General features: G+C 40.5%; 1 protein-coding gene across 14 annotated transcripts in view; it reads left to right on the forward strand.

Moving 5' to 3' along the window:
* The window catches only part of SMARCA4 (SWI/SNF related, matrix associated, actin dependent regulator of chromatin, subfamily a, member 4), a 92,141-nt gene that overhangs the window by 53,688 nt on the left and 20,701 nt on the right, over window positions 1-17,752 (forward strand). For all 14 annotated transcript variants that reach the window (XM_039337270.1, XM_039337275.1, XM_039337269.1 and 11 more), the window contains 8 exons: window positions 373-483; window positions 1,567-1,809; window positions 3,238-3,351; window positions 7,084-7,191; window positions 8,184-8,270; window positions 12,292-12,338; window positions 13,571-13,737; window positions 16,931-17,094. In XM_039337270.1, the coding sequence (XP_039193204.1) occupies window positions 373-483; window positions 1,567-1,809; window positions 3,238-3,351; window positions 7,084-7,191; window positions 8,184-8,270; window positions 12,292-12,338; window positions 13,571-13,737; window positions 16,931-17,094 (1,041 nt within the window). The remainder of the gene's footprint in view (window positions 1-372; window positions 484-1,566; window positions 1,810-3,237; window positions 3,352-7,083; window positions 7,192-8,183; window positions 8,271-12,291; window positions 12,339-13,570; window positions 13,738-16,930; window positions 17,095-17,752) is intronic.

A 17,752-nucleotide genomic window follows, 5' to 3' on the forward strand; every position in this document is an offset into this window, starting at 1 on the left:
AGTATAAATATTTAATTCAAGCTTAATCTCTTTACAAGAATCGGGCCAACTGGTCATTAAGGGAAATGTGCTGGAGATAAGAGAGACATTCAGAGTGCACTAGACTTAGATCTCTTGCGGTTGCTCAGGGATTCATGACTTATAGTGCGTTTGACCCCTTCCTCAGGCTCAGCCTGGTCATCTCCTACAAAAACCTCTGTGAAGTTTAATTCCTTGCCTTTCTCTGGGCTACTGATTTGTTTACCTGTCATGTGGAAAGTTTATAAAGTAGATCAATCAATTCATTTCATGGTCATACATGCAATAAAGAGCATAGATTAAATGTCAAAACATATGTTTAGATTTTTGTGTTTGTATATGTGCTTTTTTTAGGGCTCTCCAGCTGCAAGACGGGCATTTGTACCTCAGCTTCGAAGTGGAAAGTTTAATGTTTTGCTTACTACATATGAATATATCATCAAAGATAAACACATTCTTGCAAAAGTGAGATTTCCCTGGTCCTATATTCTTTTATTTATGGGGTTCTATTTATACATATTTTTCTTAAAAGGGAACTGAGAAGAAATTTATTTAGAACAGTGTTTTTCAAACTTGGCAAGTTTAAGATATGTTGACCTAAACTCCCATGCTGACTGGGAAGGAAAGTTGCAAAATTTTGACAAACATTGATTTAGAACAACAGAAAAATACATAAATATATAAATATACAATCATAGAACGATGACAGCTAGCAATAAGAAAACAGCATTAATATGCATTGTCTGTGGGTTACACAGGCAAGCATGATTTGTGACCCAGTCCTAAAGGTCAATATATTTTATATATACTTTGAGTGCTTAAAGTTTAGCCTGGGAAGTTGTGAAAACATCCTGAAAGAGATCAATGGCAAATCAATTCCATATTGTTACCAAGACGATAACATGGGCATGTTTATCTAATCATTAGGAATCAAGCAGATTTTATTTTACTTCAGGCTATCACCAGTTTGGGGGTGGAAGATGGGAGGAGGCAGGAAGTGTGTGGAATATGTGAATGTGTGTGTTGGAGGTACTTCTGCTGATTTTCTGCAGGTTGTTTAGCAGCATTCCAACAATTTTTCAAAAATTGGTTTGTAATAACTGATTCATAATTTCATGACTGTGATTAAATTCAAGGATCATGTGACCTCTCAACTAAGCCTAGTTTTGGCAAACTGTGGAACTGTGGTTGTTTGCCAGTCCCCAAATCTACCAAATAATAAATGAATAATCTTTATGAGTTTGAGTTAAATGAGTTATTCTAAAAATAGTGTTTCACTATAGTCTGTATAAATGAGATGATTTTATTTTTCCTTGTTTAATATTTGTGGTAGCGTCTGTGATACAGAATATATAAATTAATGGCAAGTTGAGGATTCCTATTTCACTCCTCTCAGAATATATAGTTTACTTAATAACATTTTAAAGCCAAAATCAGTAGTTACCTAACTCGACAGCCTATGTCTTTAAATGAGAATGTGTCCTAAGGGAAGAAGCTTATATTCTGGAATTCAGGCAAATCCTTACAGCTGCCAACTGGTATTGTCAGATTCGTTGGAAGTACATGATTGTTGATGAAGGCCACCGGATGAAGAATCACCATTGCAAGCTAACCCAGGTTCTGAATACACACTACGTAGCCCCACGTCGTTTGCTGCTGACAGGAACTCCACTACAAAATAAACTACCAGAATTATGGGCTCTGCTCAATTTCCTCCTTCCAACTATCTTCAAGAGTTGTAGCACATTTGAACAGTGGTTTAATGCTCCGTTTGCCATGACTGGAGAAAAGGTAAGTGCTGAAAGAAACATCTAATTCTGTTCTTCAGTCAAGGCCTTGTGAAGCTCTGCACAACCCTGCAGTGGGTTCTGTCTGAACAATGGCAGTCTACCTCAGACATTTCACTCTCTTGTGTGCAAGATTGTGTGTTCCACTTAACAGATTTTGCTTACTCTTTGTGGTGGATTCCTCAGTGTACCATAATAACCTATGTGCATAACTCCAAATAATCTGATTATAGTAGTAAAGTATAGCATTGCCCAAATCTTGGGATTTTATGGTTGAGGGTTTTTTTTAAAAAGAGTTTTGTTTCTGAACAGATTGTTGATTTTTTTGTGAGAAGATTACTCTCTCTTAAAGGATCAAATGTACTTGAATTGTCTGAGTTCAGACAATTTAAATTTAAAGAATTTTAACATTCCTGTTAACAAGATTGGATGTTCTCACCTGGTTATGCTACCATAGTTACCCAAAGCAGCTGCATAAACTAAGTATTTTAATCATTTTTTTTCAGTGTTAAGCATGGATTCTACCCAAATAAAATATTCCTTATATTTGACTTCAATATTTTCTCAGATACAAACTCAAGTTTATATTTCACCTAGATTGCTAAATGAATTATGGGTAGGATCTATTTGTTTATCATATCTGTATTCTACCTGGTCCCAGTAAAGCCAACCAAAGCCAGCTGTATCAGATGGAGATGTTTGCTGGTACATTAGGCACTTCTTACTCATATTAGCCCATACTTCTAATCTGGCTTGACACAACCTCTTCCAGAAATTAATTGGTCATTCATTGTTGTAGGCCAGTGATGGCGAACCTTTTAGAGACCAAGTGCCCCAAAACTGGCCCCGCCCCTACTCCACCCCCTGCTCCGCCCCTGCCCTGCCTCCGCTCCACCCCACCCTGCCTGCCCGCAGGACCACTCACCGCCTCCAGGGCCCATCGCAGATCGCCCAGGCAGCCCAGCAGCACCATGGAGGCCATGCCTTCTGCCTGCGCCATGCAGCATCAACTGTGCGCATTGGAATATGAGGACAGAGTCTTGTCTACGCTGCCTGGCTGCCATGATCTTGGCTGCGGTGCTCCGTGTGGGCCACGCTCGGGGGCGACTCTCCTCCAGGGGGGCTGCTGGTGAGGGGATCGCAGGCGGAGGCAAGGCTGGGGCAACAGCATGTGTGCCCACAGAGAGGGCTCCGAGTGCCGCCTCTGGCACCCGTGCCATAGGTTCGCCATCAGTGTAGGCAATATGTTGAGTTTAGAAAGCTGGAGAGGAATCAAAGTAATAATATTTTGTTTTTTATAAGTGTGGACTATAATGATAGATTTTTCTCTTATTCTGCATGTTAAAAGTATTCCTATAGTTTTCTATTGTTACTGGAGAAAGATATTTTAAATATTGGTGTTTCCTTGAATTTGTGTGTGTTTTGATTACAGGTAGATTTGAATGAGGAAGAAACTATTCTAATTATCCGTCGTTTGCACAAAGTTTTGCGCCCCTTCCTACTGAGAAGATTAAAGAAGGAAGTAGAAGCACAGCTACCTGAAAAGGTAATTATATACACCAGAGACTATTCCAAATTCTTGAATCTGTTTGGCTCATGGAAATAGTGTCTTATCATTGTTGATCCCTTTGGAATCTGATAGCTGCCATTTCATTTTCTTAGAAAAGATTCTGTTGGTCAGGAAAAGTGTCTGGTTGCTTAGAATGTGATATTCAAGAAGGCACATGACTTAATAGAAGAGTTGGTGTTCATTACTACTCAATGCCCATTTTAAAAAAGGCTTAGAATAGCAGTGCTGAGAAGGATCTGGATCTGGAAGGATGAAGAATATTGCCAGGCTAGATGGATTGTTGGTTCTGGTCTTTGTGTAAATAGGCGGGGGGGTGGGTGACAAAAAGATTGCTGCTAAGGATGTCAGAGGTGAGCAGCCCCTTCATGTACATTTGATTTCTCTGCCAGCAAGGTTGGGGCTTTTTTGCTGGCAAGTGTCTACATAGAATCCAGTTAATAGTGGCACCAAAAGAGTCAGATCTCTGCCGATAAATGTTTGACGTCTCATTTTCAACAAATGCATTCCTGCTTTTCTGTATACATCTGCAAGAAGTAGAGGAAGACTTTATTGGCTTAATGATCTATATTTTCATAAGAGATTTAAGATGGAGAAGTCAGAAACATCTGATACATATAACGACCCCCCCCAGTTTTAGATCTCTTTGACCAAAGACATTAAAGGACATTACTATATATCAGAATACCAAAACACACTTCATGATGTTGTCATGTGACAAACTACCCCTTATGTATTTGTATGCGGTATTGTCATACATATACAAAAGAGGCTGGGTTTGCATTATGATATTGCAAATATGTTTGTTATTTTCATCTAGAGCAATGGTGGTGAGCCTATGGCACGGGTGCCAGAGGCAGCACTCAGAGCCCTCTCTGTGCGCATGCGTGCCATCGCCCCAGCCCCGCCTCCCCCATGGCCCCCTCACCAGCAGCCCCCCTGGAGGACAGTCGCCCCCGAGTGCAGCTTGCGCGGAGCAGCGCAGCCAAGGACATGGCAGCCAGGCAGCGGGGACAAGACTCCGCCCTCGCACCCCATTGCACGCAGCTGATGCTGTGGGGCATGGGTGGACAGTGTGGCCACCATGGCACTACTGGGCGACCTGGGCAATCTGTGGTGGGCCATGGAGGTAGTGAGTGGTCCTGTGGGTGGGCAGGGGTGGGGCCGTTGGCATGCAGGCAGGCTGTGGCTGGGTTTTGGGCACTCAGTCTCTAAAAGTATGATCTCTTAGTTCAGCTTCTTCTCCCTGTCGTCTTTCTCCCCCTGTGGAAATTTTTCTTCTATCACTCAATATTGCACAAGGGAAAAGATGTCACAATTAGAGAGACAAGCTAGAGACAGAAAAGTTACCGTATTTTCCGGCGTATAAGACGACTGGGCGTATAAGACGACCCCCAACTTTTCCAGTTAAAATATAGAGTTTGGGCTATACTCACCGTATAAGACTACCCCTCTTCCAAATAAAAATTAAAAAACATCAGATTTGATTTCAATATGGTAATTTTAATTCAAATGCTTATGACATGCAGGTACTTAGCAGAAAAACTGTCATTTATAAACATAAGGCTGTCATCAAACATATAAACATAAAACAGTGCAAGTGGATTAAACTTTTCCTAATTCACTCTAAAGCTGAAAGGAAGGATAAGACAATAAAACCATGGGAGCTGCCATACTGTTTGTTTTCTAAGCTGTCAACCAAACTGAACTGATGATGATAGGAGCACACACACACATGCCTCCTTTCCCTCTTCCCTCCAATCCTTCCCAGCTCAGAAAGCAGCGAGGAGAAGCGTGCGTGCACACACACACACACACTCGCCTCCTTTCCCTCTTCCCTCTCCCTCCAATCCTTCCCCCCCACCCTGATTTCCAGCTCAGAAAGTGCAAAGCAGCGAGGAGAAGTGTGTGTGTGTGCGCGTGCACACCAGACTGCCAGAGACACTTAGGGGCAGGGAGCACAATGAGAGACAGCAAGGGAAAGAGGAACTTGCCTTACTCTGTTTCCTGGAATGCCATGGAGAGAATGGCACGTCAAGCGGGGGGGGGGGGTGACGCCTCTGCTAATTGCTTTTATTCACCACAGGCTGGATGCTGGTTTGCCGGGTGGGGGGGTGGGAACAGCAAGTGGGAGCCTATGTAAAGCACTGGGAGCAACTCACTCCCAGTGCTAACTTTGTTGCTGTATGGATTAAAGGCCATTCGCTTGTCATTCGTTCCTGTTTGTCGGCTCTTTTCTGGGCACCGAAGAGGACGCGCTGACAGATATTTCAGTAGTTGCTTGTTGTAATTTTTAACTTATTTAAACCTTGCTGATTTCTGTACAAAATGATTCACCTGCTGAAGCATGCATATCTGCATTGGCTATTCATGGCACATTAATGAAAATTAAGGAGTGAGATAAGGAAAAAGTAATTTTTGTGCAGTACTGTAAAAATGGCTATTGATTTCCAGTAAGCACACACGCACGCACGCACGCCTCCTTTCTCCCTCCAATCCTCCCTTCCCACCCCGATTTCCAACTCGGAAAATGCAAAGCGTGTGTGTGTGTGTGTGTGTGTGTGTGTGTGTGTGTGTGTGTGTGTGCGCGCGCGTGGGCGTGGCCTCCTTTCCCTCTTCCTCCAGTCCTTCCCAGCTCAGAAAGCAGCGAGGAGAAGCGTGCGCGCACACGCACACACACACACACACACACACACACACCCTCCTTTCCCTCCTCCCTCTCCCTCCAATCCTTCCCTCCCACCCTGATCTCCAGCTCAGAAAGTGCGAAGCAGGAGGAGACAGATTGAGACCCCCAGGCATTTATCAGCCTGTGACTTCAAGTTAGCAAAAAGCAGCTGCAAACCACACGCCTGCTAGAGGTGAGCTGCGGGGACGGATTGCTGAAACAAACAGCTTAGAGTTTAATTGCTCTTCCCACTGCCACTCTACCAATCAAGGACTCTTTTTGAGTGAGGGGGGGGAGAGTTTTTCCAGCGTATAAGACGACTCGGCGTATAAGACGACCCCCAACTTTTAAGAAGGTTTTTGTGTCTTAGAAAGTCGTCTTATACGCCGGAAAATACGATAATTTTCCTTTTCTTAAGCCCTATGTCCTACTCTAGAAGATACTTGAAAAGAAAAGGTTCAAGCCTAATTATGGCATTAAGAACGAGTATTCATGTGTATACATGCATACTTTTATAAGTATTTTTAAGAAATGAGCATAGATATCCTATTTCATTTTTTCTTTGACCCTGTCCACTATTAACCTGCAGCATCCAAAAAGGCGGTCTTAAGGAATATGGCATTTAAGGTTGAAAAGGATGCTTGTTCTGATTAAATGCATAATTAATTGGCCTTCCTGACAAAATCGTTACAAATTGTCATCTAGATACCAAGATCCTATTTTTCCACATCTATTTAGATTGGAAACAAAATGAGAATATTATAGATATACATAAGTGCCGTGTACAAAACTAGTACATTGATCCAGTGTACCTTTTCAGCTCTGCCTAAGAACTATGGAGATTTAATCTGGCGTTTGATTCATGCACTGTTCTCTACAACAAAGCTACATTCCTAACCAAATAAATTTTGAAGGAGCTGCTTAAATATATCAAAAATTTGAAGAAGCCCCAAATGTCAACCACCAGCATAATGTTGGATTCCATGCAGTATAAAAACAGTTTGCACTTTAATGAATCCATGTGTCTTCTCTCTTCCAAACAGGTAGAATATGTTATTAAGTGTGATATGTCTGCATTACAAAGAGTGCTTTATAGGCACATGCAAGCAAAGGGAGTGCTGCTTACAGATGGATCTGAGAAAGACAAAAAGGTTTGGAGAGCAGATTTTTTACCCTACTGTGAAAAAAGAGTGGGCATTTGTTTGTTGGACTGATTTATTATCTTCCTGTACTGGACTACAGTTTTCAGCATCCTCAACCAGTCAGATTACTTCTTTTTTGGAGCTCAAGACAGGACATAATGGTTGGGTCTTTGATGGCTGGCTTCAGCTAGTTCACAGAGGGACTCCACATTAGATAAATAGGCTTGTGATCCCATCCTGGAAAGGGACAGCAGATAGAAAATGGAGCCAGCATGGGAGGTTTAAGTTTCTAAGATGTGGAGTGTTCCATAGATAGTCAGAATGAGGCATAGTCAAATGCAACCAAATATTTAGATTAGTAATAGCACTCCATTGATGTACAAATCATTAATTTCTGATCATAACAGTATTTTAAAGCACAGTGGTTAAAACATTTGTTTGTCCCCACATTTGAAGTGGTTGGATTCTCCGGCTGTACCATTCATTCTTTGAGATCCTCCATGAAATCCCTTTCAAATGATGTTTTTGGATAGAGAGTGCAATATGATAAGAGATTCTTAGAAAAAATTTGTGGACCATAAAAAAGTTAATACAAATACTTCATGTGCTTAGTTTATGTGATGAGAACTTCAGTCGCACCGAAATAATAGCAAAACAAGACAACCCTAAAACAAAAAACTTTTGCGGAAATGAAGCTTAATACATTGAATGTCCCATGTCTGGTTCCTTTTTCGTTGTCCTACACATATAGCTAGAACTGTCCAACAGGGGTCCCCAACCCCCGGTCTGTGGACCAGTACCGATCCGTGGCATGCCAGCAACTGGTCCACACAAACAAACAAAGCCCCATCCGCAAGATGCGGTCAGCACATAAAACCACTCACCTTCTGGTCCATGGAAAAACCTTTCTCCATGGAACTGGTCACTGGTGCCCAAAAGGTTGGGGACTTCTGCTATAAATAGTTTGCCTTCTTCAATATTTTTCACACTTTTTTTTGCAGGGCAAAGGTGGTACAAAAACGCTCATGAACACTATTATGCAGCTGCGGAAGATCTGCAACCATCCATATATGTTTCAGCATATAGAGGTAAAGATGTGGCATTGTTAAAGAGGGGACTAGCAAAGAGAAATATGCTGGAGCAAATGTGTGGAAGGATGGGTTAATGGGAACGTGTGTGGATAAATTACTACCATTTCTTTTTTTTCTGTTTTTTATAAATATTTTATTAATTTTCTATTTTTACAATCAAGTGCCTAATAGATGACATGATGACTAAGTCCATTAGTGATTCCGTGGTACATGTAAGCTTCTTCAAACTAAATCTAATATTACACCTCCAGTTCATCCTCTCTTCTTCTGGTAATAGACATTTTTCCACACTAAGCAAATACAATTCTTATTGTTGTGAGTAAATATACAATTGCCTATCAAAATTTGTTACATTTTTCTAATTAGTGTCAATAATATCAGTTTAGAATATCTTTTCTAACCAAGGCATATCTTAATTGCATTTGCACTCAATATCCATTTATTCAGTCTATATCCTATTTTCACTTTTTTAAATTTTAATTCCCCATCCATGTTCAAAATATCCCAATCATTTATAACTTCAGAACAAGTTATATTTGGGTAACCAAAAGCTTCCCTTATTCAAAGTTCTTAGCATATTCTTATTTCCCTTTTTATACCAAGATATGATATTCTGATTACAAACCTATCTATCTGGTTATAATAATATTTCTATTTCTAGCAATCTATTCTTAACCATATTCAAACATCTACTTGGTAATGTAGCATCCCCTCTAATAAGTCAAAGCTTCTGTTTCCTTTAGTCTTACTCTAGCTTTCTTCCTTTGCCAACTAACTTTCCAAGTCAGTGCATTTGGATCATCAAATAATTCTTCCTCTATTTTTGTGTATATTATTTGAGACAAGAGAAACAATTTAGTTAAAGTATTTTGGGAAGAACTAGCTCGTTGATATTCATTAAACAGCCTCCCTCCTTCTCCAGTTTCTCAAAGTTCTGTTAACGGCTTTATTTTAGCTCTCTTTCCTTATCCTCCAGTATGTTCTGAACCCTTGGTTTGTAAAATGTATTTTCCATTTCCAATATTATCGTTCTGTCTTCTAAGTCTTCATTTATCTGAGTCTGGTCATTAGTTTCTTCCTTTAGATCCTCTATATTTGTGTCAGCATTCTCTGGTTTTCCTTCTATTTTCTGGGTTCCTTCTCTGTAGTTATTTTCTGAGTTTGTAGATTTAAATTAGAAAATTGTTCTTTTATCTCTTTTGTGTTATTTTTAATCTCACCACGAGCTAAAGCGATTGTTTCTTGTATTAATTTCAACATGGAGAGAATTTCTTTCTGTGGTTCATCAGTATTTTCTTGGTGATATGGCAAACTGAGGCTTCTGGAGACAGATGTTAAGGATGATTTTTTACTATTTAGAGCTAAGTATGGAACATCCATTTTATTTTTTGTAAGTAGCCTTTGTAAATTTATCCAAGCAACTAGCCATTCTTAAACCTCCCCTAAGCAGATATAAGTAAAATTCAAATTTTTCTGTCCAATGAGAAAAATATCCTTTCTGTCCAGGGAGAAAAAAGAACCATTAAAGACTGTTTAACAATCAAGATTTATAATCCAAAGCGTTCCATCATATCAGGCAATAGTGTATGTTTCTTCTACAGGAAAATAGTTCCACAATATAGTTCTGAAAGTCAATATTTGTGTTCATAATTCAGACACGCCAATTTTAGAATAATATTATCATCTCTGTCATAGAGATAAGCAGCCCCCAAGTCTGTTTCTTTTTCTCAGCTGCAAGTCTCAAAAGTAAAAGCTTCAAGGCCAGCCAAAATCTATCTAGCTTTGGGCTTTGAGCCATGTTTCTTTTAGGCATAATAAGTTGTAGTGCCATAATTCACCACTAGATGTCATCAACACCATTTTTCAGTTTTTAAATCCAAAACTTATATTGTGAACTTTTCAAATCTTTCTTTTTAAAAAAAGGTCTTAAAAACACTTTTAGTCCCCAAATTTCCAAGTCATTCATATGTATGTATGTATGTATGTATATATGTATGTATGTATATAAAAATTCCAAATTAGTCTTGTAGGTTTCTCCTTTTTCCCCAAGTAATTAATTTGCCGCTTTCCTGAGGGAATGGGGTGGAAATTCCCTTTCCCCCTCCTCAGGGAGAGTGCTTTGTGCAGATTTTCAGGAAGAGGTCTTAAAGTCACAAAGAGAGGCTTAAGTTTCACCCAGTTTCATCCACGTTGCTGTAAGATTGCTTGATAGTGCTTGTTGTCTTCCGTTGACAGCAGCTTCTGACTGGCTATGTGAATGTAACCAGTCTTTCCCCTGCTGGTTTGGAGGGCTTCCTTGGATCAAATGGGAGGGCTGCTCCCCCCCCCCCCGATTAACAAGGGTCCCCTCCTTGCTTCTCGCCTCTACGGGGCGACTTTCAACCCTTTCCAGGGTCCCCCAGTGCGGCAAAATCAAATGTGAAAGACAAAGCCCCATCTTCCTACGTCTGCTTCGCTGCGATGTCAAAACCGGAAGCCAAATTACTACCATTTTTATTTAACCATTTACCATTTCCCAGATGGACTCAGTTCGTAATCTGGGGATCCTCAAGCAGCAGATGGCAGTTGTGGCTAGGATGGCCTTTGCTCAATTTCATATTGTGCACCAATAGTGCTCTTTCCTGGATCAAGAAACTCTTCTTTCAGTCACTCATGCCCTGATCTCCCTATATGGACTACTGCAATGTGCTGTACATGGGGCTACTTTGAAGAGTATCTAGAAGCTGTAGCTGGTGCAGAATGTTGCCACATAAATAGTTTTGAGCATCCCAAGGGTTATGCGTGTATCACCTTTGCTGCCTGAGCGGCATTGGGTGCCAGTTTGCTTCTGGGTTCAATTCAAGATGTTGGTTATCATCATTAAAGCCCTTCATGGCATGGGACCAGGCTACCTAAGAACTGTCTTGTTCCAATTACATTGACCCATTCCACTTGGTGTGGCAGGGAGGGCATACTACAGACCCTGTTGCTTAAAGAATTTCAATTGGAGAGGTCTAGGAAGAGAACCTCTGCTGTTGCTCTCACCCTGTGGAACATCTTTCCCCCAGAGGTGAGGCTGGCCCTGAAGACCTGGCTCTGCCAACTGGCATGGAAATCTGAGAGTGGTACACAACCCTGGGAGTGGTTAGTGGCTTCAGGGTGCTCCCCCCCCCAACTTTTAAACTGTTTTTAACTCTGTCTTTTTATGGTTTTTATCTATAAACTGCCCAGAATCACTTAGTGAGATGGGCAGTGTATAAATTTGATAAATATATAAATAATTTTTGCTCTTAGTTTTAATGCTAACCCCCTCCCCAGTTCTGATTAGGATACCTTCAACTCCATGCCTTGGTTTCAGGCAGTTGTATATGTTTTGTTATTTTAGGTCCTGAAGCAAATAGCTCTCAGGGAATTTTTTGTAGCAGTTATCTATCCTTTTTCTCCCCATCTGGCATCTAAAAAGTAGACATTGACTCTGTTGTCCAAACTGATATGAATGGAACTCTGCAAGGAAAAAGAGAAAACTTCAGTTTCTTTTATTGGCTGAAGCTTTCTAGAATATCATAATTCATGACTTTCCTCCTTGCTCCAGGTTTATTCCAAAATGACAGAGGTTACTCAACATAGTATTGTATGTACACCATTTAAAGCCTCAAAATGTGTTAGACTTTAATAGTTTCCTATTAGTTTTTGGGAGAGCACCTAGTAAGGGAAGACTGATTGAGAAGAACTTTGCAACATTATAAACCCCTGAGTGGTTCAAAGTTTGCATTCATGAAACAAGCAAGCAAATATCTCCACCTGCTTTGAAAATAATTTTAACCATAATTGAAACATCTGTTTATTTGAAAAATTATTTAGGTCTATTAATTTAAATGTTAAAAACAAAGGCTATCTTAGTTACTAGCCTAAGATGTGCAGCACAAGTCTTCCAGACTATTAACTGTCAAAATGCCTTTTGAAGAGAAGAAAACCCTCTATTGTTATATTTGGCATCATTTCTTCATATTTATGTTGGTTTCCATATATTTTGTTATAGGAGTCTTTTTCTGAGCACTTAGGCTTCACTGGAGGCATTGTGCAAGGGTAAGTTGCATACTCCAAAATTTTTGGATTATGTGGTATGTTTTCTTTGTGAAGACTCAACAAATTGAACCAATAATGACTTCATGCTTGGCTTCTTAAATTCCAGAGGCATCTCCCATCTGTTCTTGATCGAAAATCCTGGTACTAGGACAATTTCTAATCATCTGAACTAATATTTTGGGAGTGATGCTTTTTAAGTCTTGAGCTCCCTTAAAAGCTTGTCTGGATTTACTTAATTTAAGATCAATACAGGTGGTTCTCACTTACTGGTCACTTGTTTAGCAAACATTCGTAATTGGGTAGGTGCTGAACGAGTGGTACTTATGACCAGTCCTCAAAGCTCCAACTGCTCCAGCACCTTGCAGTCACACAACTGCAATTTGGGTGTTTGGCAACAAACTCCCATTTATGGTGATTGGCCATCATGAATGTGAGCTGGCAGTCACCAGATTACCATTTGCGACCTTCCCTGCTGGCTAGAGTCATTGGGAAAGCCAGCAGGCAAGATCACAAGTCACTCTGGTAACTCCCCTTTGCCTCCCTGCACTTGCACCCCACTGCACTGTCCATCCCCCACCCTTCCTGTGCTCATGCCCCACTGTACTATCTATCCCTAAGGCCTACCTATGCTCACCCACAGCACCGCATCATCCATCTCTGACCCTTCTTGCACTTGCACAGAGCATGTGCCCGACCTCCTAAGCTCTCCCCTGTCCTTCCTCAAATTACATCTAGCCTATATCAGTCCTCCCAGAATCTCTCCTGTCTTCCCCCATTCCCTTGGAACATCCCTGAATTGTTTACCTGGGATTCCTTCCACTTCCTGCTTAACAACCTGCACATCTTGGGGTTACAGCATCAACCAGGATGGTTGAGATTGTTGTTTGCTAAGCAATATGATCACGTGACATTGTATTTTACTACTGCCCTGCTTAGCAGTGGAAATTCCAGTTCCAGTTCCAGTTCTCGTAACCCGACAGCTGTCTGTAATAGTAGAGAATAGCTACTATTCATAAGGCAACAGCAAAGGCCCGGTTTATTTATAAGAGCAATTAGAATATCCTGTTTTTTTTTTCAAACTTAAGAATATAGGACTTTTGTGGTCCAAAACAAGAGAGATTGTTCTGCAAATGTTTAATACAGAAGGGGAATCCTGAAATTAAAATATATGAAACTGGTTGCTTTGGTGGGGAGAAAAATCTTCCTTTTTCTCTTTCTCATACATAACCTAGACTTGATCTCTATCGAGCTTCTGGGAAATTTGAGCTTCTAGATCGTATTCTTCCCAAATTGCGAGCTACCAACCACAAGGTATTGCTCTTCTGTCAGATGACCTCCCTCATGACCATAATGGAAGATTATTTTGCCTACCGTGGATTTAAATACCTCAGGCTAGATGGTGAGTTTTTCAGTAGACTTACATGCTGCGCAAATTTTGTATTGGGAAGTACTGATTGGCTTGAAGAGTCACCTAATTGTGAAGTTTTGAACTGAATGTTAAAAAAGTGGAATATAATTTTCCTGCATCAAAGATAAATAAGTGTTCTTTGTGCATACCGTTTTACGTATGTACTGTCTGTGCAAGTTGCCGTGTTAAGCCAACGTGTTGGCAGTGGTCACACACTAAGAATGCAGCCATTCTTTTTCACGTTCTCTTTACACAAGCTTTTTCTCAGGCCTAGGTTCTGGATCATTTCTGTGAAGAGCAGAATGTATCTAAACCTCAGGGGGAAACAAGAGTGACATGATGGTGGCTACACCACTTAGTATGGATGGAATCAAGCTGGATGGTTCTTCATGGTATTAATATAAGCAAGCTGCTAAGAACTGCTCTCTTGAGATGTTGGATTGATGGTAGTTTGAAATTTTGATCATATAGCGTTAAAAAGGATTTAGTTGCTTTATAGGTCCATACCTTTCCCCCATAAGGCCTCTCCTGTCAATATATAATAAACCACATTAAAAACATCATGTTTCCAATGTGAAAGTGGAATTGCTTTTTAAAAGTAGACATGGCTCATTCTCTTTCAGTATGGGCAAAGGGAAATTCCTTCCAGTGCTGGTATAAGCCATTTGAAAGTATGTGTCAGACCTGCCCCAGTCCAGTCCTTTAGGAAAGAAAGACCCTCAACTCCATTTGGGTGAAGTGATAAGTTTTTTTACTAAAGGTTGCTAGTTTCAGTAAAGTCAGCCCAGAACTAAGTCTCCCACACGGAAAGCTACAAATTTTTCCCCCTCATCCCAGTCCTCTCCCCATGACCAGTTAGTCTTCAGCCAATTAAGAACCGCATAGGTGTTTTGAGAAACACTAAGATGTTTGGGGAAGTCCACATTCCATTCTCAGGGTGCGTGGCCTTGAGTGCTGCAACAGACTGGTTCCCTGTTTCCCTGGTCTTCATCAAACTGTTATCCCCCCTCCCTATTTCCCATTGTATCCCCATACCGGTTTATTGCCTATATGTCTCTCCCCGTGTCCCCTTCCCATGGCCATTGATGGCAGGATGCCAGCAAGGTGCCAAGCCAAAGAAGCACACTTGATAATATACAGTATATATCTGAAACTTAGAAACTATGAGCTATGAGTGGGTGGAAACTTTGCAGTGAGAGATCCAAAGTTGAACTAAGGAGAAATTTTCTGACTATGAGAACTATTAAGCAATGTAACAGCCTGATTCTTGAGTGCTCCATCATGTGAGGTTTTCAAACAAAGGTTGGATAGTCATTTGTCCTGCACTAGGTAGGAAGTTGTACTAGAAGATTTCCAAGATCCCTTCCCATATTTAAAAACTTTCTGAAATATAGAGCTCAAGATTACAGCAGCTGCCTGAGAATATTTTGTAATCAATTCCCTTCCACTTAAATGACAATTGTATAAGGCATATCTGATTAGTGGTAGTTGTGGTGTTTGAAGAATGCATTTATTAAAAGAAATACAAATTGTTCTTTCCATTTCTTCAGTGGTCCAGGATCCTTCATTTGGCTAACTTTTCCATTTCCAACATGCTCCTTTTGATGTCTCAAACCAGTGTGTAATGTAGAATCATTTTTCCCAATGACTATTCTTGTTATGCTTTCCTGAAATTATAAATCTCTTTTGGATAAGAAATATTTTGGATCTCTTTCTAATCCTAAAATAGCATTGATTGAATAGGAAACCTGTCATATATTCTGGTAGGTATAATCTATAGCAGTGGTGGCGATCCTATGGCACGCGTGCCAGAGGCGGCACTCAGAGCCCTCTCTCTGTGGGCACGCGTGCCGTTGCCCCAGGCCTGCCTCCCCCTGCAGCCCCCTCCTAATCAGCAGCCGCCCCCCCAAGGAGAGTCACCCCCCCGAGTGCAGCCCACGCAGAGCAGCGCAGCCAAGGACATGGCAGCCAGGCAGTGGGGACAAGACTCTGCCCTCGTGCCCCATCACGTGGTTGATGCTGCAGGGTGTGGGCGGAGGGTGTGGCTGCCATGGCGCTGCTGGGCCACCTGGGTGATCTGTGGCGGGCCATGGAGGCAGTGAGAGGCCCTGCGGGCGGGGCGGGGGTGGGCTGGGGTGGAGCAGGGTTGGGCAGGGGGGCTAGTTTTGGGGCACTCGATCTCTAAAGGTTCGCCATCACTGATCTGTAGTGACATATTTTTGGTCTAGTTCTAATAGATTAGTCCTGTTTAGCCAGGGCAAAAATTCTTTCTTTCTTTTTCCTTCTTTCTTTTCCACTCTCGATTAAGGTTTTGTTTTTTAAACCAGCATTAATTTGCCCTTCTGTAAAGAGAGAGATCAAAAGTGGATTCTGAGCTTTTTCCCTCTCCCCATAATACTTTGTGAGGAGGTAGGAAAAGAGGCATTTATATAGTGACTATGAGTGGATGCTATGGAGTTTAAAATATTTGCAGTCTAGTGTATTATGTAGCCCTGTGTCATAATCTGCTAAAGTTTATGATTAAATGCCAACATTGCTCAAAAATGATGATCAGGTTATACTGAACTGACTACCATAACGTTAGGAAAGAATAAACTTTTTTATTTTTAAAAATATGCACTTCTTTGTGGTTGCCCACTTAAGACTATAATTAACAGCCACAATACCCTGAGAGATTCATCTGTTTCATTACTGGCTGATGTTGCTGATATTGAATGAAGACCCAAATGTTAATTAATGTCATGATTTGGGCATTACAGACCTGTCCAAATAATTTGGGGAATGGCATAGAGGAAAATACCTAGTATCTGTTAAGTGCAGCTTCTCTTGAGTGTTCAGTTTTAGCTTATTCTCCAGTTGTTTTAAAGTTCAGAAGTGAAAGAAAGCAGGTTATAACAAAATGTAACTTCCATGTGTTATCATGATGATTCTGCCCAAACAACGTCTGCCAATCCAAACCATCTGATTTATCCTTGTAAATTCTCTAATATTGTCAAGAATTGAATGCTTCAATTGTTATGTAACTTCTCCATAAGTAATAACTCTAAAATGTCACTTTTGTCAGCTTTGTTGAAATATGTTTTTTCTCTATGACTTCTGAGTTTTAGAATTTTTGTAATAGCTTTTATCCTGAAATAAAATATCGTAGCACAAGGAAAACCCTCTCTTTTCTGGGCTCTTAAAGGAACAACTAAAGCTGAAGATCGTGGCATGCTGCTAAAAACTTTCAATGAGCCAGGCTCTGAATATTTCATTTTTCTTCTGAGCACCCGAGCAGGGGGGTTGGGACTGAATCTGCAGTCTGCTGATACTGTGATTATTTTTGACAGTGACTGGAATCCTCACCAGGTAACAAAAGTGTTTTTACTATGTTTCAGGGGGGAAAATAGTTATAAGTAGAGAATTAATCTTTATTGGTGAAATTAAAGTTCATAATGCTACATATATAGTACTAATGCAAAAGAAAGGACTTTTTATATTTCATCAAGGGATATGGATTATACATATAAGGCATATGTATTGTAGTTTTTAATTTCAAGAATATTTGAATCTTTGACATTCCCCTTCTGCCTACAATCAATAATGAGAATTCTGGCATAATTACAGTTTTAAAATAAATAGTTCTTCTGCGCCTTTAGGAGAAAAACAAAAAAAATCCTCATCTGATAATAGATCTCTTCGGGAGTTGAGAGTATAAACTCTCATCTTAATCTGGTCTTTCTTCAGGGCGCAGTCTTAACTATCTTGAAGCAAAGTTAAAGAAGAACCTTTAGTTGCTAATTAAAACCAAAATTGCACCCATGTGCCAAATCAAAGGAGTGGCATATGAAACCAAGAAATACTTATCAATTAAAATAATATGTTTGTGGAAGATGGATAGTAAAAAGGATGAAATACAAACAAACAAGCAAGCAAGTATAATAAGGATTATTACACCAATAAAGATTTAGAGACTAAAGAGCGTCCCTTGATGTTGCTGCTATCCTCCAAACATTACCTGGATAAC

This window comes from Crotalus tigris, unplaced genomic scaffold (genome assembly GCF_016545835.1).
Source record: "Crotalus tigris isolate CLP2741 ecotype Arizona unplaced genomic scaffold, ASM1654583v1 scf7180000017673.840971, whole genome shotgun sequence".
Lineage (NCBI taxonomy): Eukaryota > Metazoa > Chordata > Lepidosauria > Squamata > Viperidae > Crotalus > Crotalus tigris.